The sequence below is a fragment of the Giraffa tippelskirchi genome, chromosome 11 (genome assembly GCF_054371585.1).
Source record: "Giraffa tippelskirchi isolate mGirTip1 chromosome 11, T2T-mGirTip1v1.2.pri, whole genome shotgun sequence".
Taxonomy (NCBI): Eukaryota; Metazoa; Chordata; class Mammalia; order Artiodactyla; family Giraffidae; genus Giraffa; species Giraffa tippelskirchi.
Window position 1 is genome coordinate 48,314,894 of NC_137285.1, and position 26,674 is coordinate 48,341,567.

Sequence of the window (26,674 nt, forward strand, 5' to 3'; positions counted from 1 at the left end):
ATAATGCACAGATGTTAAGTGTAGTTTGGTGATGTTAAGTGTAAGTTTGGTGAATTTTGACAATTGTAATGGACCACCCCCAATCCAGATAAAGAACATTTCTTTACCATAAAGGATTCTCTCTCTCTGCTTTGCAGGCAGTCTCCACCCTCACCTCTCCCTACCCTAGAAAGCACTTTCTTGATATCTATCAGGATTTGAGAAAAATAGTTATATTTATTTAATAAAATAGGTTGATTCTGATAACAGTATCTACCAGTCTTCCCATCACCACTGTGTCCTCCACCAACCTTACCAGCCACAGAAGATTACTGTGAAGGATTTAAGTGTTTTTTTAACATTTAAAAAAATTTTTTCTTAATTTTAATTATTCATAGATTGAGTACCTTTGACAGATCAAAGACTATACCAGTCTCTGGAAACACAAAAAAAGGATTGAAAACAAAAATACACACTTTCTTTGTCAAGTTCAGTTCAGTTCAGTTCAGTTCAGTCGCTCAGTTGTGTCCGACTCTTTGCGACCCCATGAATTGCAGCACGACAGGCCTCTCTGTCCATCACCAACTCCTGGAGTCTACCCAAACCCATGACCATCGAGTCGGTTATGCCATCCAACCATCTCATCCTCTGTCGTCCCCTTCTCCTCCCGCCCCCAATCCTACCCAGCATTAGGGTCTTTTCCAATGAGTCAACACTTCGCATGAGGTGGCCAAAGTATTGGAGTTTCAGCTTCAACATCAACCCTTCCAATGAACACCCAGGATTGATCTCTTTTAGGATGGATTGATTGGATCTCCTTGCAGTCCAAGGGACTCTCAAGAGTCTTCTCCAACACCACAGTTCAAAAGCATCAATTCTTCGGTGCTCAGCTTTCTTCACCATCCAACTCTCACATCCATACATGACCACTGGAAAAACCATAGCCTTGACTAGATGGACTTTTGTTGGCAAAGTAATGTCTCTGCTTTTAAATATGCTATCTAGGTTGGCCATAACCTTCCTTCCAAGGAGTAAACGTCTTTTAATTTCCTGGCTGCAATCACCATCAGCAGTGATTTTGGAGCCCCCCCAAAAAAAGTCTGACACTTTTTCCACTGTTTCCCCATCTATTTCCCATGAAGTGATGGGACCAGATGCCATGATCTTAGTTTTCTGAACGTTGAGCTTTAAGCCAACTTTTCCACTCTCCTCTTTCACCTTCATCAAGAGGCTCTTTAGTTCTTCTTCACTTTCTGCCATAAGGGTGGTGTCATCTGCATATCTGAGGTTATTGATATTTCTTCCGGCAATCCTGATTCCAGCTTGTGTTTCTTCCAGCCCAGCGTTTCTCATGATGTACTCTGCATATAAGTTAAATAAGCAGGGTGACAATATACAGCCTTGACGTACTCCTTTTCCTATTTGGAACCAGTCTGTTGTTCCACATCCAGTTCTAACTGTTGCTTCCTGACCTGCATACAGGTTTCTCAAGAGACAGGTCAGATGGTCTGGTATTCCCATCTCTTTCCGAATTTTCCACAGTTTATTGTGATTCACACAGTCAAAGGCTTTGGCATAGTCAATAAAGCAGAAATAGATGTTTTTCTGGAACTCTCTTGCTTTTTCGATGATCCAGCGGATATTGGCAATTTGATCTCTGGTTCCTCTGCCTTTTCTAACTTTGTCAAGTGACTGAGATTCTCATGTGAGAATTACAATAGTGAACTGAAAATGACTGTAGGAATTATGTGGATGACTTGTGACATTCTGAGAATGCAGGCACTCCTGAAGATTGCGTGGTAGAGACTGTGCTGCTGACAGAATATAGCAGGCAGCATTTCATAGCCTCCCTATGTGGTCATGTGACTCTTTCTAGCTAGTGCACTCAGTTCAGTTCAGTTCAGTCGCTCAGTCGTGTCCGACTCTTTGCGACCCCATGAATTGTGGCACGCCAGGCCTCTCTGTCCATCACCAACTCCCGGAGTCCACCCAAACCCATGTCCATCGAGTCAGTGATGCCATCCAACCATCTCATCCTCTGTTGTCCCCTTCTCCTCCCGCCTCCAGTCCTACCCAGCATTAGGGTCTTTTCCAATGAGTCAACCCTTCACATGAGGTGGCCAAAGTATTGCACAATTAGGACAATTTCAGGCTTGGTTTCTGGTGATCTCCTAGTTGTACTACTCCATGACCATTTCCCCTGTCTCTCTGGAGAGGAGCTCCCTCTCAAGGTAAACTTGGAAATGATGGGTTAATGATAGTAGAGTCTTCATGATGCTGGTCTTCAAATGACCTTCACTTTAGACTGTATTAAGTGAGAAGAAACTTACTAAGTTTGAGAACTTACTCATTTTGAGTTTGTATTTTGCAACTGTTAGCCCTCCCCATTGATAGTGTTATGAACCATAGTTTCTTTTCTTTATATAAAATTATTATTTTTTTCTTTCAAGCCACCTAGTGAAATCTCAGATGGCAAAGAAACATTATTTAATCCCCACTCTCTGCATCAAAACTGATGAGCCCTTCTATAGAAAACTGACACAAGAAAACACATGGTTCCTGCTATAAATTCCCTGTGCTTTCCTCTTCTAATTTAAAGGTTTTATTATTTTCTTCACTTGAGGCAATTGTGCTATTACTATTGTATTTATTAGCATTGTAGTATGAGTGTGAAGACCAGATTTTTCACTGATCATGTGACTTATTGAAAGCATATTGCCAGATAGGAGTGGCTTTGGAGCATCAGCTTTGAGATATAGACTGCAACACCCAGTCCAGACACAAATGCCCAAATATAAGGATAAAATATTCCAAAATACCTAAATGTTCTTTTAAAAGAGTGAAAAAGAGACCTAAACAATTATATTTGGTCTCAGTTTTTCTTGATTTCCAATTCATGGTGTTAGGAGAAAACATTGAATTTTATTTTATTACTGCTGTCTTAGTTTCTTGAGGCTTAAAACTTAAGCATGCTTAGGTCATAACTGAATATTTAATGGTAATAATATTTTTTCAGTCCTTCTCTTGAGTAGCATTCAGGTTCAAGGAGAAGCATACAGTCATCCTTGCATTCTACAAATATTTATTGAGCATGTATCAGAGGCCAGCTGCTGCTGGGGGCTGGAGGTGTGTTGGTTAACAAAGCATGGCCTCTATTCAGTTCTCTTTCCTGTTGAAAATTATACCCTGATGTGAAGTGTCTGTCTGCTCTGGTGTTGTGTATGGTCTGTTCTGTCATAACTGTCACAGTCTGGGGCTTTCTCTCTGCTGGCTTTGCCATTTACCCCCCTGTCTCCCTCTTTTAGACTGTGTTAGTTTAGACCAGTTTCAGGTCAAAAGCACAACTTAGAGAAAGATACAGACATTTTCTGTACACCCTGTGAACCCACACATGCAGAAACTCCCGCATTAACACCATCCCTCAGATGGTACATCTGTAACAACCGATGAACCTACACTGACATACTGTAATCACCCAAAGTCCAAGGTTTACATTATGCATCACTCCTGGTATTGTACATTCTGTGGGTTTGGAAAAATGTATAATGACATATATCCATCTTTATAGTATTATACAGAGTATTTTTACTGCCTAAAAATTCTCTGTGTTCTACTTATTCATTTCTGCTACTAGACCTCTGGCAACCACTGACTTTTCACTGTCTTCATAGATTTGTCTTTTTCAGAATGTCATGTAGTTAGGAGTCATGCAGTATGTGGCCTTTTCAGATTGTTTCCTTTCACTTAACAATACACATTTAAGGTTCCTCCACATCTTTTCATGACTTGGTAGCTCATTTCTTTCTAGCACTGAATAATATTCCATTTCCTGGATGCACCATAGTTTATTTTTCTGTTCACATACTGAGGGACATTTTGGTTGCTTCTAAGTTTTAACAATTATAAAAAACATCCATAAACATCTGGGTGTAGGCTTTTGTGTGGATGTAAGTTTTCAGCTTCTTTGAATAAATACCAAGAAGCAAAATTGCTAGATCATGGGCTTTCTTGGTAGCTGGGCTTCCCTGGTGGCTCAGACAGTAAGAATCTGCCTGCAGTTCAGGAGACCTGGGTTTGGTCCCTAGTTTGGGAAGATATCCTGGAGAAGGGAATGGCTATAGACTCTAGTATTTCCTGGAGAATTCCATGGACACAGGAGCCTGGTGGGCTACAGTCCATGGGATCACATAAGAGTTGGGCACAACAGAGTGACTAACAAACACACTGTGGTAAGAGTATGTTTAGTTTTGTAAGAAACTCCATATTCTCTTGCAAAGTGCCACTTTGCATTCTCATCAGCAATGCATGAGGATTTCTGTAGCGTCACCTCTGTGTCAGCATTTGGTATTGTCAGTGTTCCAGATTTTGGCTACTCTAATAGGTGTGTATTGATTTTCATGTGTTTGTTGTCTGTTTTGTTCAACAAACACCTGGATCGGTATCTGATATGAAGTGCACAATAAACATTTGTTGAATTAAAGAATGGTTTACATACTGCCTGTATACTCAGATGCCACCCAAGGAGAAAGTAAGGAGAAAGGGAAGAGAGAAAAAGCTGTGAGAGAATGAGTCAGTTGTCATTGTTGGGACTTTGTAGATTTTTGGTACTTTGCTCATTGCCATGTAGCCTTGTCATATATTTGGCAGTCTACATTTTTGGCAATTACTAAAATCTCTAGCAGAAGTTCACAAAATCCACACTGACATCCACCAGGCATAAGTTTGCAGAAGAGATGCAGATCCCAAGGCAGAGACTAGAAAATATTTTTCTGGTGAGAATTTTTGAAACATTCTTAATGCCACTTTTGGATTGAATAAGATTTACTGCAAGTTGTATAGATGATTTGGAACCTAACACAACGGTCTTCTTCCAAAGAGAAAATCTGTGCTTTTTCTGCCTAGAATATTTTGTGGTTAGCTATTTTAAACTGCAGAATATACCATTTAATAAAACAAGAATGCACCTGAGGATTTTAGAACAGTTTCCTTCATTTAGATCAAAGCACTTTGAGTGGTGAATACAATTTATAACATCAGCTTCTCCCCCATTTTGGATAAGAAAGAAAATCTGAATCTCCTATAGTTCATCCAGAGGCAGTGAGGGGAAGCAACGATGCCCAGAGGCACAGCTGCCCCTCTTCCTTCCAAGTCTGTACTCCTGCACAGGGTGGGTCAGGGAAAGGGAAAATACCCTCCCCAAACAGGATCCAAAGATACTGCTTTGTTGTACAGTTTTTTCTAAAGATCACTGGAGGTGGGAATAAAGACACAAACATCTGATATTTTACCCTTCTCAGTTTATTCACCTCCAGGGCTTTATGCTCTCAACAATTGCTTAAGTTATCTTCCTTTTCTATGGTTATGGACCTTTCTTACTTAATATTCATTTTCTTGCACTTAGTAAAACTCCAAGCTTACCTTTCCCAGCCTAACCCTCAGTACATAAAGAGAAGCATTTCATATTTAGGAAAAAAATATTTCCTCCCTCAATAAAAGTAAAGTTTTCTACACTAGTATGTCTGTAAGCACTCAAAAACTTTTAATTTAAAACATAGAGCAAATGAAATGACCCCTTTGTGCTTAATCATATGAATTTACCCTTCTATTAAACTAGTGAATCAGAGGAGCAAGGTTTATTGAGAATGAAAAGGTATTAGCTTCATACCTCAAAAATATGATCCCTATTATATCAATAACAAAGAAAAGACATAAAAAATTGATAAAAATCTGGGTGGTTATATAAAGAACTATATACATGCAAAAATTTGGAGAATATTGCTATAAAATGTGGACAGTAGGATAAATTATCAAGGAGGAGAAGCATAAAATAAATAAATAGAAGAGATAAAATCTGAAAAAGCAAACAAGAATAAAGAGCAACTTGCAGAAGTCATAAAAGGAAATAGAAAACTATTATTTTAAAGTGCCAGGGTAGAATGTGTTTTGCGGTTTTAAAAGTCAGGAAGTATGTAAATTTTGGTGGCAATTTTTGCAATGTCAGCGCCCCATAAAATTATTTTAACAGCTCCACAAGTTGTATAAGCTATCTTATAATAAAAATACAAATTAATGAGAAGTATAGACCATCACTTTCAGATCTGTTATATGGTGCCTAACTGTTAATTATTTTTTGGTTTACATTATATTAAAGGTCTTATTATTTCTGGTATACAAATATATCTACTTGACTGTATGACTACAGTTACACAGATGAAGAATGAAACCACAATTTGGGCTTTTTTTTTCAATTGCAATGTAATACTTTAGGTATCATTCAATTATTTCCAAAAAGTAACTTACTGCTTGTTCTAGAAACTAAACAGAGTGAGGTGACTCTTCAGTGGTCCTCATTTACTAAAATGTTATGTAGCCACATAGGATTATTTCCAACATTCACATGTTAGAGATATCCTAATATATTAAAGGGGCTTCCCTGGTGGCTCAATGGTAAAGAATCGTCCTGCCTATGCAGGAGACCCATGTTTGATCCCTGGGTTGGGAAGATCCCTTGGAGAAGGAAATGGCACCCAACTCCAGCATTCTTGCCTGGAGAATCCCATGGACAAAGGAGCTTGGCAGGCTACAGTACGTGGCATCTTAAAGAGACATGACTGAGCTACAAACACTTCACTTACTTTATTAAAAATGATCACAATCAGTTTGGCACCTTACACTTTCACAATATATAAGACAGCTTAGAAATATAAGATAGCTTTGTTTTATGAATTTAACTTGCAATGAAGGAAGTCAATATACAGGCATTTTTAAAAGAAAAATTCTTGCACTATTTTTTCCCTTTAAAAATTCAACACAAATCTTTAAGACTTTCACATGGTTTGGCCTTAATTTTACATAGTGATATTTATTGCCTATTCAGTGTATCCTTAATCTTCAATACTGTGATGATATGTTATCAAGATATATTGAATTGGAACAGAAACATCAAAACTTTTCAGTAATTTGGCAAATAGACTGAATTTTTTTGGATCAGTTCTGTGAGCTCCTGCAGGATTGCAAGTTGCTATGTCAGGCAATCCATTTTTCACCCACAGAACTAAATTTCACATCCACTTTTCCCTGAATTTTAATGTGTCAGTAATTCAAACTCAGTTTTGAATATTTTCTGACATAAGCTGGTATCAAATGGATGAAACAAAGAAGCTAAGCTGATTTTCATAAATAACACTTCTTTGGTGACTCCAAAGATAGTAACTTACTCATCTTTTACCTTAATTGTTATCTATTGGTGAGTGGTAAACTTGATATAAGTGTGACGAATGAACAAGAATTTAAACGATTAACAAAGTTATAAGCCCCATCTGCTAAGTACCAAGAAAGAAGGAAATGATAAATGAATAACTGTTTTAATAACTTGTAAGAATTTGATGAAAGTCAATACTAATCTAACCTATAAATAGGCATTTTATTAAAAGAAAGATTTGTTAATCACCCTATAAACAAACACTTAAAAGGTAGATTTGTCTAATCACCCTATAAATAAGCATTTAAAAAGGAACAGATTCACTGTTAAACTACACTTTTGGAAGAAAATTCCCTTGATGGATGATTATGATTGAAGAACATTGAAAGGAATCGAAAAGTCAACATTTAAAGGAATCAAGTAAGGTGAAATCCAGTAAGGAATGGAAAAAGGAATCTCCTTAAGTGCTTTTTAGTTATTTCAAATAGAGGAAGGGTATGATATCAAAAGAGAGGAAATATAAATTTGATGAGTTAAGTTACTATGATGGAACAAACACTCCAGCCTTCACTGAGAAATTATCTGTGAAAAGTGAAAATTTTGCACTAATATCCTTAACCTGTGGCATGGGAAGTTATAAGTGAGGGAGGCTGGAGAAGCAAGGAATTTGAGATGAAATGCTCACTGTATAGACAATAGACAAAGGTCTTCTATTTAATACAATAGTGCATTTTATTTATTTTACATCATCCAAACATTGATTTCCAGCTTTGCTTCTTAAATTACTGTTGATGCTTTAAATTAAGAACAATGAAGTTATAAAAGTCTTTTTCTTAATGATAATATTTACTGAAAGAAAGTGAAGTTGAAAAGCAAAATGTATTTCAGTGTGGTTAGCATTTATATGTATAACCTGCTGAAAAATAAACTGAAATTTCACTTGTAATTGCAATCCCTTCTACAAAGGAAGATGTGCCTTTTGAAAGCTATAACATATCTATTTGATGTGGTACTCATTTGAGAATTTAAATACCTGAGTTTCAGCCATTTTAAGGTTATTTAACTTTTCCAGTCTTTCATTTCCCTACTAGTAAACCAAGGGAGATAAAATTTTCACCTCTTGGAAACACTGTTAAGGGTATATACTTTTTTCCCTGACACAGCGTAACACAATATGCTCAGAGAAATAATTTGACAAATGTTCAAGCAGTTACTATTGATTATTATTTTTTCTTTATACTTCAAATGCATTTAAATTCTTTAATCGACTGGAAATATGACAGACTACTTTCATTCCCATTACAGATCTCAAATTCATTCCTTTTCCATTGTGGTTTTTCTTGTTTGCCAAGCCAATTGAATGTTCCCACTCTACTATTCAAAACCCAACACTGAAATATGCTCTTATGAAGGGTATGCTTCTTGCAAAGCTTTTGAATGTATATGTAGGAACAGGACTCTGATTTATAGACAGCTCTTTAGCTTTACTTTAATTTTCCTTTTATTTTCATTGACAGTAAAATTTTCTGGAGAGTACAATCAAGATAATGTATTCATAGAAATAACATTAATAGAAGCTTGGTCATAAACAAGAACAGTCATAACACCAACGTCCCTTACCAAGGCATTCCACACAGAGACATAACAGCACAATAAATAAAGAATTTGCCGTTTGTCACGCAACAACTAAAACAGAATTGCAGTAAAAAACTGTAATTTTATAAATGTTCCTATACTAAAAATAAAAGCAAAAATATGAGATCATGCTCTAGAGACAAAAGCTAAGAGTGACGAGTTATAGCAAAAAAAAATTGCAAAAAATAAAAATGTTCAAGTATTGTGAGAGGAGAGGGGAAGATTTGAATGGAAGAGTTTCAGGATAAATCAATTACATTTACTACCCTAGGAGGGACACCAACATAATTGTCTTTGTTCATTAATACTTTATGCTGTTAAAATACACACTGTTATCCATTTAAAGGACAAGATTCTATTTCCTTGGGACACCTCTCATATTACAAGGATGGAATAAAATTCATTGTTTACCTTGATTATAAGTAGATGATAATACTTTAGAAGTATTCTCAAGAACAGGCCAGTGTGATGCCCTGCAATAGTAGGAGTCTGGGAGTTAAAAACTGATTCTACTCCTGTTTCTTTAAATCATCGTCTGTGAAAGATACTTCCCAGTCCTGAAATAAAATTTCACTTGTTTCAATTTTACTGTAAGAATTGAACTATTAGAACTAGCAGAGAGCAGTAAAAACAATAACAACAACAATAAAATGGTTAAACAGTTTACTGATGCTTACTTTTTCCAAAAAAAAAAAAGGTAATGAAAAAAGCTGGATCACTTAATGGAACTAAGAATTGAATAATGCTTTAGTGGGGTTATTCCTACAGGATAATAATTTCTTCCCCAACATAACTAATCTAAGCAGTGCGTTTATTCTTTGTGGTTGAATATTATATCAGATTTGAACAGTGGCTAGTTTCTACATGATTAGGAAAGACATGTTTGTCATGGGAGTAAAAAAATAAAATTTGTCTGTTAAATTACACATAAATATAAGGTACAAATGTATTTTTAAAATACAGATTAAAATAATCACACTTGCATTGTGTACATACGAAAATACAGTATTTAATATTCAATATACACAGACACATTTATGATAAATGCAACTATTTGGCAATGCCAGTTCTTTCAGGGTTTTTGCTGTTTCCTATTTCCATATACATGGAAACAAAAATGCTCTGCCAACATCTCCTAGCTCTGGCGGACATCCTGAAGCAGTTTGTTAATCTCAGCCACTAGCTCACTGGCATCCATGAGTTCATGTTTGCCGTCATTGAGGTGGTTAAGCACATTGTCAAAATCATCCTCTTCATAATTCTCAGGGATCTCCTCCATGGCCGGCAGCCATTTTGAAGAAGGCTGCACACTGGAGTGAGTTCCAAGTGGGGGCCCAGAGTTGTTGGTCGGGTTTTGAAAATGCGTACTGGCTGCCCAGGCCGCCACCCCCTGTGGGTAACCCACAGTCTTGGCTGGCAAAGGTCCCTTCCGGCGTTCCAGTGAGTTGGACCGGTCCATCTCACTGCACTCGGAATAGGTGTCCAGAGAAGGGGGCAAGAGGCGCTGGAACACGCTGCTCATCTCCGAGAGCAAAGAGGACGTGCTGGTGTCCCCAGAGTCCTCCTCACTTGGGGAGTCCTTCCCAAACGTGGAAAAACTCTTCTTCTTCTCACCAGAGTCTACAGGCTGCACGTCATCCTCAAGACTCTGATGCGGATGCTGCTGCTGGGGCTGTGCTGGGAATTCCTCCCCGGGGATGAACATGTTGCTCCTATAATCTGAGGAGGGTGAGGGCAGCGGCGGCATCCAGCACTGGTCGGAGTGTCCCAGGACCCTGCACTCTTCCGTGCACAGCCTCATAGCTGCACTCAAGGAAAGCAACACAAGCAACAAGGATTCAGTGTTACACATCGTGTGACTCAAACATAATAGAAAAAAATCGTAATTTTATTTTTTTTCAAATATACAATTTAAAACCATCATCATGATACTAGCCTATTACTTTACACATTAGATGAACTACAATTACAACTTTAATTTGACTGCTGGTTTTATGGACCTGGTGTGTGTGTGTGTGAAAGTCTCTCAGTCGTATCCAACCCCTTGTGACCCCATGGACTATACAGTCCATGGAATTACCCAGGCCAGAATACTGGAGTGGGTAGCCTTTCCTTTCTCCACGGGATCTTCCCAACCCAGGGATCGAACCCAGGTCTCCTGGACCTGGTATATATACTTTTTCCGTCCATCAAATAAGAAAGGTGGATTATGACTCATGTACTTCTCAGGAATATCATCTGCTCCTCAAGCAATAAGAAAATGGATGGATAACTTACGAATGAAAATGTCTGGAAGAGAGCTAAGGTGTGAGTGATGAAATATTTGCTGAACATAAACTCTATGAAAACCCAGAGCTGTACGGTGAAATCCATAACTTTAGAATGCTACCAGATAAGCCTTGAGTAACACATTTGACTACCTTCTATAATGTAGTCTATCTGACCCACTTTACTTTAAGTGGAGGCACTGAGAATATAATAAACTAATAAGTAATTATACTTATCAATTTCTCATAAAAATATACTGGATTATTTATCGACTTGTTACTTAAAACAGCAGTGCAAATTATCCTCAACTACCAGCCATCTGCAGTTACTCTGTTAAGAAGAAATCTTTTAGAAGTTAGAAATTCAGAGTTGCAAATGTTATCAAAAGATGAAAAATATGAAAAAAAACAAAACACTGGTTAGTTCTTCCAGATGTTATGATGCCCCATTGGAATGTGAGTGGCTACACTCAGAAAATAATCAGTGATATGAGAAAAAAAGAAAAATGAAGAAGAGGGGGAAAATCTCTAAATTTGGCAAATATATTAACTACATAACCACCAAGAAATGTGAAGATGTAAAATACACTCCACAAACCATCCATCTCTTTCAGTGATCGTTATGTCCTTTCAATATCCTGATTTCATTTTAGCTCAAATGACAGAATGCAGAAAATGCAAACTAATTATATTAGTTTTGAATTAAAACTGGATTGTGTCAGCCATACTTATACATTCAGAGCTAATTCTGTAGATCTGGCTGCCTAAGAATGATTTCTCTTCCAAATTATTGCTAAAAAGGATGAGTCTTGAACAATGCCAAACCCCCTGTCAGGGGAAGCAAGTTGTCAAGTGTGCTTTTTGCTGTATCCCCAGCACTAGGTTAAGTGCCTAAAGTGTCTGCATAGACTAGGCATTCACTACATATTTTCTAATCATCAGGGAAATGCAAATCAAAACACACAATAAGAAATCACCTCCAACCTATCAGAATGACTGTAATAAAACACAAAAACCCAAAGGATAACAAGTGAGGGGAATGTGGAGAATTGGAACCTTTGTACACTGGTGCTGGGAATGTAAAGTGGTGCAGGTACTATGGAAAATAATATGGAGGTTACTCAAAAAATTAAGAGAGAACCACCATATGATCCAGCAGTCCCATCTTTTGGATTTACCCATAAGAATTGAAATCAAGATCTCAAAGAGATATCAGCATTCCCCCTGTTTACAAAAGCACTACTCACGATAACCAAGATGTGAAAACAACCTAAATGTCTATCAACTGTTGAATGCATAAAGAAAATGTAGTATATGCATACAATGTGATATTATTCAGCCTTAAACATGAAGGAAACTCTCTAAAATGTGATGATGTGGATAAACCTTGAGGACATTAAGCTTTGTGAAATAAGCTGGTCACAGGAAGACACATACTGCATGATTCCCTGTATTTGAGGCCTCTAAAATGGTCCAATTCAGAGAATCCAGGAATGAAATGGTGGTTAACAAAGGTTAGGCAGACAGGGAAATTGCTAATTAACAGGCATAAATTTTCAGTTAAGCAAGATTAAGTTCAAGAGATCTGCTGTACAAGACTGTACCTACTATTAACAATATCACTCAGCTAAAATTTTGTTAATAGAGTATCCCATATTAAGTGTTCTTATATAAAATAAAATTTTGGAAAAGATTTATGCACAGGAAAGTGAAGAGTAAATGTCGCCTTTGAGCAAAGGAGATGTAAAGGAGTTTGTTCAAAGGTGTGGAAGTCACTGCTCTTTATCATGTGCATCTTGAAGATAATTCTGTTCTTATACCTCATCCATTCTGGGCCTCAATTCTTAATAGAGAAGGAGTCAGTTGAACAACAAAAATGACATCAAGAACCGTGAGAAAAAATGCCTGATTGTTAGGAAGCCTAGAAATTCAAAGTATGGAAAATGATGGATAGTGTGAATACCAGTCCCATGGGAATCACAGTGGGGTGAGAGAAAGAGCAATACTCAGAATCCTTGTGTCATTTTGCTGTGAAGAAAAGTGACATTTAAATCGGCAAGAGTGAAAAATATTTAGATGTGCTGACTTCAAGCATTATTACTATTTGGGGATATTTACCAACTATTGTTGTTTACCATACATGGACAAAACCAAAAGGTGTTGAAAGTAACTGGAATACCTCCATAGCAATGAGGTTTTCTAAGCACTACAATAACTATCAAATGGTAATTAATTTTTTCCTTAATACCCCGAGTCTCTGAAAGTGGGAAGGAGATCTGTCTGTATTGTCTTACTCACATCCTTTTAGAAGGAAGAGAAACAGACCTAATGACATCTCTTCAGTTGTTTTCTGGCCTTTAATTCTGTGGGAAGGGCTAATTGTTTGATTGAATTTGTTTTGTTTTAATGTTTAATGATGGGGGAGAAAAGGAAAAATTACACAAGCTTCTAAGAATCCTGAGCATGATCAGCTTTCCAGAGAACTGAATGTAATGAAAATCACCATCAATACCATCTGAGTAATTAAAACAACAGTTCATATGAAAAATAAATTTGATCATAGGAATTTTTAGGCAGGGAATGCTATTTTATAACTTCACAATAAATAAATTGGGCTTTAGTTATAAAATAATAAATTAACATAAACTTTTAAAACTCAAAAATATGAAAAATTAATGAATAAAGATTAATGGAGATAAGGAGGGCTAAAATAATAGAGACGGAGGAGCAGTGGCACAGAAGAGGGCAGTTCTTAATTTCATTGATATTTTCAACCTTTACCCCAAGTCTCAACTGAGAAATCATTTTCAGTGTACATACAGCTCCGTGTCACGGATGTTCTACACCATATCCAGCAAATCAGGGCTTGTTGGCTAGTGGTGTGAGTGGCTAATCTTCCTTTGTTCCTTGAAAGCTCTGCCAGGTGATTAAACTTTCTCTGAGGAGGGAAAGTCATGGGGAAACAGAAAACTCTGTTTTCCCACAGCAAGATGGTAAGTTTTGTCTCTGTACTACACCTTATAGGTAGGACAGGAAGCAGGCATTGAGTATAAGAAGATAAATATATTCCTAACTCCTATCAAGCCATTAGTCATTGAGTGATCAATCTATTAAGAGCCTGCCATATGTAAAATGGTGTTATATCTCCCCACCCTCAAATGGTTTCCAGTACTAGAATAATCAAGTGTGACAAATGAGGTCATAGATGTCTAAAGTGTCAAACTATATGATGCTGAGACAATATGTAAAAAAAAAAAAAACCATGTATGATATCACTTACATGTGGAATCTAAAAGCTATAACTGGTGCATATAACAAAAAAGAAACAGGCTCACAGATATAGAAAATGAACTGATGGTTACCAGTGGAGAGAGGGAAGAGGGGAGGGGCAAGATAGGGATAAGGGATTAAGAGGTACAAACTATTAGGTATAAAATAAATAACCTACAAGGATATATTGTATAGCACAGGGAACATAGCCATTATTCTATAATAACTATAAGTGAAGTATAACTTTTAAAAATTGTGAATCACTGTATTATATACCTATAACATATAATATTGTATAGCAACTATACTTCAATAAAAATAAAATTAAAAAAAAAGAGTAGAGGTGGATGCTGAAGCAGTTAAACAAACTTTGAGATGAAAAGGATTTAGACAAAGTAAAGAGAAGCTGGTTTTTCAAGTGGAAAGGTGAACATGAGCGAAGGATTGCTGTGTTATGTAGAAATGACCTTGTCTATTGCAAAAGATAAAAAAAATAATAATAAATTTAATAAGCTAGGACTGGATTTCACTGGCCTTGAAATGTCAAGACAAACAGCTGAATTAGGTGTTGCCGGGCAACAAAAGTCAATTACTGTTTTTGAACTAAAAAATATAAAATGTTCTGAAAAAGTTGTTCAAGCTGTATGAAAGAAAGGTTTGAAAAAGGAAGAAGCTATTGGAAAGTGAATATCACTTCATGTGCTGAGACAGAAAAGCAACCAGAAGTAGGATACCAGCCATGAGAATGGAGAGAACATGGAATTAAAGAGGAATGTTTGAATTAAGTAATCATAGATGTTACAATGATAAAAAAAATGAAATGAGCTCAGTCAAGGAGTATTGCAATGACATCCTGGTGTAGCTAACACTTTGGGAAAAGGGAGATTTTGCAAGCATTTGTGTAGAATTGTAATTCAAAGCTGAATGAGTAAGGGAGAAAGTATGCTGACAAACATGAGCCAACAGACAAAGATGCAGGCTGACTTTACTGTTCAGAATGCAGGGTCCCCCTGTGGGAATTGATAGAATGAATGACCAGAAATGACCCTGTTGGCAGGCAAAGCAACATAACATAATCTATATTTGATCACAGTCTAATGCAGAAAAAACAGTTGGAATAAGACACTGAAATCCTAAAAATATCCATGCTTTAAAAAAATTGTGCTGATTTTTGTTAATGGCATTCAGATGTGGACTTAACATTTTTTTCTACTTGGAATATATCCTGGGAATATAAAGTTTACAAAGCAAAACTTTTACACACTAATGTGTTGAAAGAAACTGCCAGTGTGAAGAATAAACCAGAATATAGGTAATGTATCATCAGAATGATGGTGATAATTAAGTATAGATATTTGATTATGCACATTTTTATACTAGCCAAGCATACAAAAAGCTTAAGATATTTTATTGATCATTAGTGATTTCCTGGTGCTCTGTGCCTCTAGAATAGTTTCTATGATACCCCACATAGAGACAAGAAGCTAATAAGGCAGAAGTGTATGTATTGTAATACAATCTATTATAATACAGTTCCATGCCCTAGCAAAAGAGTTCTCCCACCACACACCTGGATTAAGTATGATTTTGTGGAATTGCTTTTTAAAGAGTTGTCTACATATTAACTGGTGTTATTAATGATAATATAAAAATGATCCTCTAACTTTCAGAAGAAATGTGACTTAGGAGGAGTCTAAAGTCACTCACTAAATAAGGCTCTAGTTTCTAGAGTTTATCAATATCCACCTATTATTTCCCCAATTATTCTTTATTCTTTAACATTTATTTTAATTACTTTAATTCAAGCATTAGATAACTCTCCTGCCATGAACATACCTGGCAGTGGTAACTTTGAAAATATAGGCTAGAATGAAAGAGGAGTTGTGACCTTTTATAAAAAAATTAGACAATGATTAGCTATTGAATTAGAGAATTTCAGAGTTAAAAAAGGACTTTAGGCATCATTTGGGCCCGGCAAGGTTATCTAAGCAGGGGCACTTATAGTGATAAGTGAAAATTGTGTCAATGAATCAACTTTCTACAATTGAAAAAATAACTTAGGAAATATTGGTATTATACCCATGATATGTTTCCATTTTATGAAATAATGTAAGTTGGGAAATTATATTATTCAAAATTAGGGATCAATATTCAAAATTAGAGTTCCATCAGTATTATAGAATCATAGAAATTCAGCCAACTTTTTCATTTCATGGGTAAGAATAATAAGACGGTTTCTCTATGAGCAAATTTTCTGAGGCCATATATATTCCACTAGATTTTTCAAGAATTTCTCTTTAAATTGGTCTAGGGAATTTATGAATTTAACAAAAACAAACAAAAAACCCCACCATGAGTGACTGTGTAAGTATCAGCTTTCAATGTACATTGATTGTAGCCCTTAATGCCACTGTCCTTCCCATACATCATCCTGTCAGAAATGCAGTATCTATTACAGTAACAGCATAATTAAATAAGCAGCATTTCATTGGTTCTCAGACAGGTAGTAAGACTTTAGAAAGGCAAAACAAATATATCACTCAAAGTATTGAAAAAAAAACAACTGTTACTTTATATTACTCTTGATAGATTTGTGTTTATGAGTCGAGGCATGGGTTCAAATCTCACCTCTAAAATATAAAAATTGCTTGATTTTGTATACCTTTTTTTTTTAACCTTTATAAGCTTCTTTTCAAATCTCCAAAAAAAAAAAAAAAAGAACACTACTGTTATTACCACCACCACTAACTGCTATGCCAGAGTGTTGGGAGAGGCAGTGCAGGTACAGAACTCATGAGCCCAGAGGAAGCACTGGGGCATCACTGGTAACTGTGACTGTGACTGCCTGGATTAATATTAATACTGCTGCAGCTACTGCCACCATTACAACTACAGTTTACTAGAGCTAGCGTTTCTGTTTACTGATTTCCACTGAGTTTCTGTGGCTCTCTGAAGCTCCCTCAGGTCTATTTCCTAAACTATCTTATTTATCTGTATTTAGGAAACAGTTGTTCGTGGACTCACATAGGTAATACGGTTTTGTTCTCCCTTTCTTTCATTTATCACTTCATTTATTCATTTATCAAGTGGCAGTTATTTGATCAACATTCAGTGGAATTTAGAAATATAAGTAGCCAAAGGAATAGGTTCTGAAGGGTTGATTTAATATTACAGTCTTTAGTAACAAGGTTGCTACAGTGAGGCAGTCAGTATTTACTCAGCTGGATCTAAGAGTTTCTACTGTAGGATTAGAGAGAAGGGACTCGACGGAAAACGTGGCTCACAACTTAATAGGGTCTCCTCCATCTAGCTGTGTACTTTAAGTTCCCCTCCTGGACTCCTGCCCCTCCTTCATTACAGTGCAGACATAAAATGAAAGGTGGCAAAAAATATTCCATGCTTGCCACCTACAAAGATGCATTCTTTTGCCTATTTTTAGTGATTGAAGTGTACCATTCCCTAGTGTATTTTCATCTCTGATTATGTGAGTTGGTTCCCATCACAGGAAATGTGTCCTCCAAATTATAGTCCTGCTTACCACTAGGCACCAAAACAGGCTGTCTGAATGAAAAACAACCACCCAGTAATTTGACAGAATTGCTCAAGAGTGCCCTATGGCAGTGGTGGATGGGGGAGAAAGAGGAGGGAAGTGGTGTGGTTTTCTATCCTCCTCTCCCCACCCCTTCCTTCTTGTCCTCTTAAGCTTTCCTGTTTATTCCCTTTCTCTACCAACTGATTACTATGAATTTTAATTAAACAATATAAAATTGTTTCAATTTATGTTCATTGCTGATAATGTGCATATAGATACTTTAGTACAAATCAAAAATAAAAGCATGGGGGAAACCACTCACTCCACTGGTGTAGTAGACCTGAAAATAAGGATTTATCCATCACCACACTCTTACCTGCTGGAATTCTTCCATCTGTAAGAAACAGATCACTGAATCCTTCACCCAGCAGCCTGTCTATTGGAGAATCTCGCCCCAGATCATAATCACTGTCTCCTGCTTCACTGTCACCACGGCCACTGTCTTTCAAGCTAAATTTGTCCATGTCTTGAAGGGCATATCTAGAAAGAGAAGTCAGGGAAAGTATAGATTTTACTCTTCAGCATTAGGTTATTGGAGATATAATAGGTGACAGGAGGGTCATTCATACCTATAGCTCCTGGAATATTTGTTTCCTCTAAAACTTGGCCTTGGCTGATACTGTCCCTGGTGAAGCATTGAAAGAAGCTGGGAGACCTGCTGGAAACCAAACAGACTGTATTGATTCCTGGAAACAAATTCCCCAATACTCAAAAGCTTTAAGCAAGCAACTACAGTTACTACTCACTATTTCATCCTAATTAATTGAACATATTATCTTCATTTTAAAAACCCACACATGCTAGACTCAATAGACCATGCAGCCAGCCACCAAACAGAACTGAAATAAGTCCCAGAGAGATTTAGATGTTATCATACAGCTGAAATTTTCTTTTTGAAAGAGGATTCCTTTATTTAAAAAATGACTGATTACCTCTATTTTATTGTTCAGGTTAAAGTGATCAGTTATAGAAATACATGGAAAATGCTGTAAAAATACATGAGACATGCTGTAAAACACATGTCAAAATAATGTCAGAAAAATTTCAAAAGTTGAACAAATACACATGCACTGGGATGGGATTCCGGAAGCCTCCATTTTTAAATTTTTCTTAGAGACCATAACTATGAGAATAGAGCAAGCCCCTTTGTTTCTGGCTTGAAGTATCATAGTCTGAGGATAAGGGGACTCTAATTAGATGGTCCTTTGCAAGCTTCACATTTACTTTTCAATACTACACATAGTACATGCAAGCAGATTCTTTATGAAAAACTTAAGACCAGCATGCTGAGGTGTGTATATTTGCTTTATCTACATAATGTAACGTGCATCCTATTTAATTTCCATATTGTTAGTACTGTTACTTAGTAATGGAAACGTTTAACAGCTAAGGCATAGACAACTTCTGACCACTAATGACTGTGTCAGTGAATAGGTGCAGGGTGTGATCTTACCTCAACAGCAGGGGTGGCATGGGTGAGTTCTAATGAGAAATTCTCTGGCACGTGGTTTGATGAGATGGTCACCAAACTGTTGAGGGACTGGTGACTGTTGTGACTCTGCCGGCTGCCCATTTGCCCTCTTTCTAAGGTAGGAGATGAAGACGGAGATGACCTGTGATGAGATCTGATGGGCAGGGTGCCATTAACGGTAGGCACCAATGTGATGTCCCCCTTGTGGATCTGCCTGGAGGGTCTTTTGGGGTGATGCTGGTACGTCGATTCTGCTACCCTGCAGTTGTAGGATCTAGTGTCTTTCTTTTCTCGGTTACACCTAGTTGCAAACAGCACCATAATAACCAACAACACTGCACAAATTGCTCCCAAGGAAATGATTATAATCATGGAGACATCCAAGGGTGCCTGGCTTACTGAGGTCATTGCTGTACTTGTCACTGACTCTGCATATTCAAAGATCACACACTTCAGAAGGACTTTCGTATGCAGCTGAGGATTGCCTTTGTCCTGGATGACAACTGAGAGCTCCCATTCTGTGTAGGGAACAGATTCCATGCTTACGTTGGTATGGATGTCACATGATCGTGGATCAATTACAAAGATATTCTCCTCATTACCTGCTACTATGGAGCAGCTGAGTTCTGCATTCACACCAGAGTCTCTGTCAATTGCCCTAATTCTTGTGACATGAAAGCCACTTTCAACCCCTTTGGGGATGGGGATTTCTGCGGTGTTGTTGCGCAGTGCAGGCCCTATAACCACAGGAACATTGTCATTTTCATCAATGATGGTGAGCACAACTGTGGTATTGCTTACAAGTTGCTTTGGACTTCCACCATCTCTTGCTTCAACCACAAAAGTGATCTGACTCACCTCCTCATGGTCAAATATTCTGAGGGCGTAGATGGCTCCATTAGATGGGTCAATGGTTACATATGTAGTTATGGAACTTCCCAGGATAAAACTCTCCAAAATGGTATATGTCACTTGCCCATTTTCTCCAAGATCAGGATCTGTGGCTGTAACGGTGGTGATATATGCCCCAGGTGAGTTATTCTCTGAGATTGCAAATTCATATCGACTTCTCTGGAAGTGGGGTGGATTGTCATTTATATCATTGATTTGAACAGTAAAATGTTTTACTGTTGAGAGGCTGGGTGTCCCCTTGTCCTCAGCGATTACAGTCAAACTGTATTCAGATCTCTTTTCTCTATCCAGTGTGGCATTCGTCAAGATTAAATAATTGTTTTCATAAGTCTTCTGAAGTTTAAAGTGACCATGTCCATGAAGCTTACAAACTATTTCTCCATTCAGCCCAGAATCCTTGTCCTGAACCCTGACCAAGGCAACAAATGAGTCAATAGGATCCCCTTCAAAAATATACGAAATTTCTTCTTTTCCAGGGGACATGAGGTTTATGCTAATTTCAGGTTTATTGTCATTAACATCCACAACCTTAATTATAATTTTGCAGTGAGCTGGGATTGAATTTGGACCCAAATCTTGAGCCTGAACATCAATCTCATAGGATTTGGTGATTTCATAATCCACCTGCTTGAAAAGAGTCAAATGTCCTCTTTCTGAATCAATCTTAAAAGTCTCTATAATTTTGGGAGACACATGACTGCTGAAGGAATAGACAATTTTCCCATTAGCGCCCTCATCTGGATCAGTGGCATTCAGATCGAGGAGCAAAGTGCCAACAGGAGAGTTTTCTAAGAGTTGTATTATATAAGACTGCTGCTCAAAAGCAGGGCTATTGTCATTAGAGTCTGAAATGCTGATTTTTAGTATGGATGAGCCAGACCTCTGAGGCACCCCCATGTCTGAGGCGGTGAGCTGAAGCTCATAGCTTGACTTCAGCTCCCGATCCAGCTCTCTGACCACTATGAGTTCTGCATACTTTGCTCCATCAGTCCTGGTTCGAACCTCGATATTAAAAAAATCATTGGCAGATAGAGAGTACGTGTGGAGGGAATTTTCCCCAACATCTGGATCAAATGCACTGTCCAGAGGGATACGGGTTCCCACTGCCGCGCTTTCTGAAATCTCAATAGGTATGAGAGATCTTGAAAACTGGGGCGAATTGTCATTAATATCCAGCACTTCAACTTCAATATGGAAAAGCTGCAGATGCTCAGTGGGCAGAGTGATCACATCAAACTCTATGGAACAGTTCAAGTTTTTCTGGCATAGTTGTTCGCGGTCAATTTTTGCTCCTATGCTGATTTCCCCGTTATCCTCGTTGACCACGAGTAGAGGAGAATTTCCCCGTTGCATGGCTCGGAAGCGAACAGTAGAAGGATTAGGTAGCTTAACTAACACATCAGCCACATCCTCTGATAGTCTTGCAATTACCGATCCAACCCTCTGCTCCTCATAAATCCTGTATTTCAAATTCTTGCCCAGCACATCCGAGTTGAAAGACACCACCAGGAGTGCAAAAACAAACGTAAAGTGCATTTTAGCATTCATTTGGTACATCGGTCAGTTTATGAGATTCCGCTCACAGAGCAAATTAAAACAGCAAACCAATTCCCTCAACTTCTTTGGCAACTTAAAGCTAAGCTACATTTGGTACCGGAAATTTGAAAGCGTCTCTTAATAACACAGCACAGCAATTAAACAGCTCGCAAACTTTTGCTTTATACACACCGTGTCACGCCTTCCAGATATTACCGGCATGGAGTCCAGTCCTTGCATTTGTTCGGCCGTTCGTCCTCTTGGCAGGCAAAGAGAGTGTCACCTCCGCGTTTTCCCCCTCGTGTCGTCGGAATCCATCTATTGCAGGGTGCCGGCGGAGTCCGCAATGGATCTTTCCCGAGCGATTCTCTCTCCCTTTCTCTGCTCGGCTGCAGACTAAACGCCCGTGATTGCTGACTCCAGTCTAAAATCTGTACAACTTCACTTCAACTCAGACAAAGCTCTCTTGCCTGGCGTGTGTTGAATCGCTTCCAGCCAATCAGCGTCCTTCCAAATCAAAAGCTGATGGAGTCCCCAAAGCGAGGGCTGGGCAGACTGGAGAGGAGGGTGGGAGAAGGAGAGAGACTGGGAGGGGTGGGGGGCGGGGGCTGGGGGCGCGGGAGAGAGCGAGCCTGGGAGAGCAGGGCCGGTGGGGGCTGGGGGAGGAGGATGCGAGAGGCTCCGTGACTGCTCCTGCCTTCCTCCACCCCTCTCCCTTCCTCCTCTGCATCTACTGCATTCACTTTCTCTGAGCGTGCCACGACAAAGGAGAGACAAATTACAGAAGAAAAACTTTAAATCAACTTCTGGTCGCCTTTATTTATTTGGTATTTTAAATTGGCCTGGTTTTCTTAATTGCCCTTTCTTCTTCCGCAAACATGTAATCATCTTGCTTTTCATAGTTCTTAAGTACTGGTTTAACTTAAAATACCTCTAAGTGCATTTTGTTGGTGGAGGAATTTAATACAATTTGAAAACTTGCTTCTAATTATGCTTGTTTGCCCGCCTCCTTCCCCTCCCCCTCTGTAAATACTTGGGTCTTTCTCCTGTGAGCACAAGCAGATTTTCTTGTGCTCTGTTTTAAAGAACAGAACTAGTAAAGAGGTTTCATTTTCTGTTTTTCTTTCATCTTTATTCTTTGAAGATAAGAAAAAGGCTATTTTCCTTTCTTGATTTCTCTTAATTAGCAAGATTTAAAGGAACACCTTAAGATTTGAAACTAATTAACAATATAGTTCTACCTTATAACACTTCTTGCCTGGAGTTTGGCCAAAATTGGCTATGATATTTCTTTGCCTTGTACTTCAAAAAATCCTATTTACCTTTGGTAAAAGACATTTCATGCTTTAGCATGTCAATTTCTACGGAAAAGGTACTAGACCATCTATACATGGTGAATCTTCACAATGAATACTGGGGGGACATGGACTCAGAAATTTACAAGTCAAATTTTTATAATATATGTATTATTTATGAAAACACTTTTAGGATTTGTATTTTAAAACCCAAAGCTTGTTTACATTGAAAAATAAAATGCCTGAGCTGAAAATTGCATTTTGTGTGCATCAAAATGCTAAGGCAATATCATGGGAGGCTTGTGCTCTATCCAGGTCACAGAAACTGATATGGTATTCTTATTTGAAAATATGATTATTTATGATGTTCTTTCTGCTCTGCAATTCCTTTTAAGTTTATCATCATGGCTCTATTCTTAATGCTTTTTCTCATACCTCTTGCATTATTCCTCAGCTGTCTTCATCCACTTGCATATTTGCTATTTCACATAATCTCACTGTCACTTTTTCCCATTTATTTTCTCCCACTCTCTATTTTGCCCCCCAGAAACATATAAAAAAAGTAATTTTCTGATTTTTCCACTTTGCTTACTCTCAGCAGAGCTCAGCTAAAGTAACCAAGAAGATTCTTTCCAAAAAAGAAAGCAGAGGAGTCTCAGCGTGAATTCTCCTTCTTTTTAGGCATTCAAAAGCATTTTATAAGCCATTGTCTTTTTCTCCCCCCTCCAGAAACCAGTGCTGTGTGGCAAATTGTGCAGAATAGAAATGCCTATAATGAATGTATTTAGTACTGGGTCACGCTGATGAACATTCTGGCCCCATGAATAATACTGTTTTACAAGTTTGTAGCCCTTTCAAATTGCTGATCCCCCAACCCTATAGCAAAACTAGGAAAACTACCACAAGCAACTGGGACTTTAGAAACCCATAGCCATCTGTCCTAGATCTCTAACAATCTGAGCCAATAATTATATCAATTCAGGCTTTAGTGAACCCCTTTGCAGACACCAAAAGAGCAAAGAAAGGAATTAGTGACTATTCAAAGTTGGGGTGAAAATTCAAAGGTAATCTAATTCTATTAGTTCTAGGAGAGTTTTCTTTTTGGATTTGGTAAGTCTACCTCCCAGTACCCCAAGAGCAATGGTTTTGATTATCTTAATGTAAAAGACATTTGTCCTATGCTTAAAAAGTAAAAATATCTTAAAAATCTTTCACTTATTTCTGACAGTGAACTTGAACAGAATTAACTGTTGTGAAAAAGAGCTTCAGAAGTAACTTACTGAAATATTTGAAATCGGTTGTAAATTAATATAAACTCATAAGAAATGTGTTTCCATGAGTAAATCATTAAAGAACGTTGAATCCTTCATGCAGGAGGGCTTCTTTCTCTTGTTGTATCATCCTTACCAAATACTACTTCATTTTCAGCTGGTCAGTCTCTCCCTGAGGAATTATATGTACCTACATGATAGTATTTTGCTTTTGATTTCTCCTCAGTATATATTGCTCTGTTTTTTCAAACTTGTTTTCAAAAAGTACAAAATAGAAACTAAATCTTTCCTTCAAACTTTGAATTAGTTCCAGCAATTCAAAATGTCCTTATTTGGTAGCCCTGAATAGAAAATCCTAAAAAAAATCTGTCCCTCGTATCCCTTGCTATTTATGAAAGCGATTGTGTCAGGGGAGGAAAACTGATAAACTTCTGTTAGTTGTTGTCTAATGATGATTGGATTTAACTTTCTTCTTCTTGAATTTTACAAAGTCATGAAAAAAATGATAGACCCTGAAACAACTTAGATATCCTAGTGATAAAGTAGTGATAGAATGTTCCTTAGTGTCCAAACTGGTTTGACATGGAGGCCTTTGTTGACAAGAAGGAAGAGGGGTTCTTCTCTTGAGGACTGTGGCATTCTAAGTGATGATAGCCACTCCAGCTCCTGGAGAGGAATCTCAGCTACTTCCATCCTGTTGTGCATATTTTATTCAAAAATCTCCTTTTACTTCATCAGCCTCAGTTGGCTGAAAATTGCTAAACCTAGAGAAAAGATACCAGCTCGCATAGGCTATATATCCAGTCACTTTTATCATGTCATTTCTTGTGATAAATTTTGGCTCTTCTGTCCATGGGCTTCTCCAGGCAAGAATACTGGAGTGGGTAGCCATTTCCTCCTCTAGGAGATCTTCCTGACCCAGGGATCAAACTGGGGTCTCCTGCATTGCAGGAAGATTCTTTACTGTCTGAGCCACCAGGGAAGCCCAGCGAAAACAGAGCTTTATAATTCTAAATCTTTATCTGTTTCTTACCTACTGAAGGTGCTTCCCTTGTGGCTCAGTGGGTAAAGAGTCTGCCTGCAGTGCGGGAGACCCGTTTTCGATCCCTGGCTTGGGAAGATCCCAAGAGAAGGAAATGGCAAACCACTCCAGTATTCTTGCCTGGAGAATTCCATTGACAGAGGAGTCTGGTGGGCTACAGTCCATGGGGTCACAAAGAGTCAGACACGACTGAGTGACTAACACTTTCACTTTTCTTTTTTCCTACTGAAGAAGAGAGGAAGGGTAAGACTCAATTGTAAAACTTGTGTACTTCTCCATTAGATCAACGATAGTGACTTTTTTGGTCCTAGAATACAAAATTATAGTCACTAAAATTTCTTACAAACAGATATCAATTTTGTTTAAATTTTTTAGTTATTAATTTGTATTACTCTGGGATCTCACAATCTTTTTGAAAATTGGCATACCATGATAACCTTTCTCATACCGTTTGTTGTGAAATGCCTTGTAGGAGGAACTTATATTCTTGCTTGTAACAAACCTAATAGTTACTCTACTATATGTCTTGGGAAATGAGGTAAGAGCAAAAGCTTTACCAGCCAGAAGTTGTTAAAGTTAAGAAATCTCAATACTCTGGAACTATTTAAAATAAAAAGCTTGACTTTTTATATGAGCCCAACTCCGGTACCACGAGGTGGTAGTTGTATAATCTTGAACAATTTATTTATCTTCTCTTAATCTGGCTAATCCTGTGGGACTAATCATTGTTTGCTATAAAGAATTCTTATAAGAATTTTAAGAATTGTATAGAAGAAACATACAACAGAGAGAGTAAACAGAGTAAACATTAAACAAAGGTTAGTTTCCTTTTCTTAGCCTCTGTGTGTCTGTCTTCTTCCTAATATCCATTGGAGGGGTGGAAGAAGGAGAGTGAATTATAACCACAGTCTTTCTGGCTTTTCAAGCTTTTGGTTTAGATACTTATATAATCTTATGCTGGAAAGATGAATCTCTCCCCATTTTTGATTTATGAAGGTCACTTGTGAGCCATAATTGACAAAGCTAATCATAGTGATCCATGAAGATCTTGAACACTTGGTGGTTCACTGAAGAAAATTCCACAAGATCCATAAACATGTTTAAGTATACCTAGACCCTTAAACATAGAAATGTATTTAATAGTGCAATACAGGTAAAAGAAGTTCATGTTGTTCTCCCTGTATTCCATTTTCTAACCTATTC

The 26,674-nt window shown here is 37.7% G+C and overlaps 1 protein-coding gene across 5 annotated transcripts; it reads right to left on the reverse strand.

Annotated features, from left to right (window-relative positions):
* Nucleotides 1-8,663: 8,663 nt before the first annotated feature.
* On the reverse strand, nucleotides 8,664-22,289 carry PCDH18 (protocadherin 18). Of its 5 annotated transcripts, none has more exons than XM_081545167.1 (5): nucleotides 22,056-22,289; nucleotides 19,398-21,800; nucleotides 18,514-18,599; nucleotides 18,261-18,424; nucleotides 8,664-10,618 (listed from the first exon to the last, which is right to left on the reverse strand). In XM_081545167.1, the coding sequence occupies exons 1-5, from the start codon at nucleotides 22,101-22,103 to the stop codon at nucleotides 9,951-9,953; spliced, it is 3,369 nt and encodes a 1,122-aa protein (XP_081401293.1). In that variant the 5' UTR covers nucleotides 22,104-22,289; the 3' UTR covers nucleotides 8,664-9,950. The 5 variants fall into 5 exon arrangements, with proteins under 5 accessions (XP_081401293.1, XP_081401292.1, XP_081401291.1 ...); XM_081545166.1 differs by having other exon boundaries at nucleotides 18,514-18,602; XM_081545165.1 differs by lacking the exon at nucleotides 22,056-22,289 and having other exon boundaries at nucleotides 19,398-21,975.
* Nucleotides 22,290-26,674: the final 4,385 nt, after the last annotated feature.

Excerpts from the sequence above, each read along its gene's own strand:
- PCDH18 (XM_081545164.1), bottom strand. The coding sequence starts at position 21,884 with ATGTACCAAATGAATGCTAAAATGCACTTTACGTTTGTTTTTGCACTC. Across the intron at positions 18,425-18,513 it reads AAATATTCCAGGAGCTATAG|ATATGCCCTTCAAGACATGG; the intron begins GTATGAATGACC and ends TTCTCTTTCTAG. Across the intron at positions 10,619-18,260 it reads AGATGGAAGAATTCCAGCAG|CTATGAGGCTGTGCACGGAA; the intron begins GTAAGAGTGTGG and ends CCTTGAGTGCAG.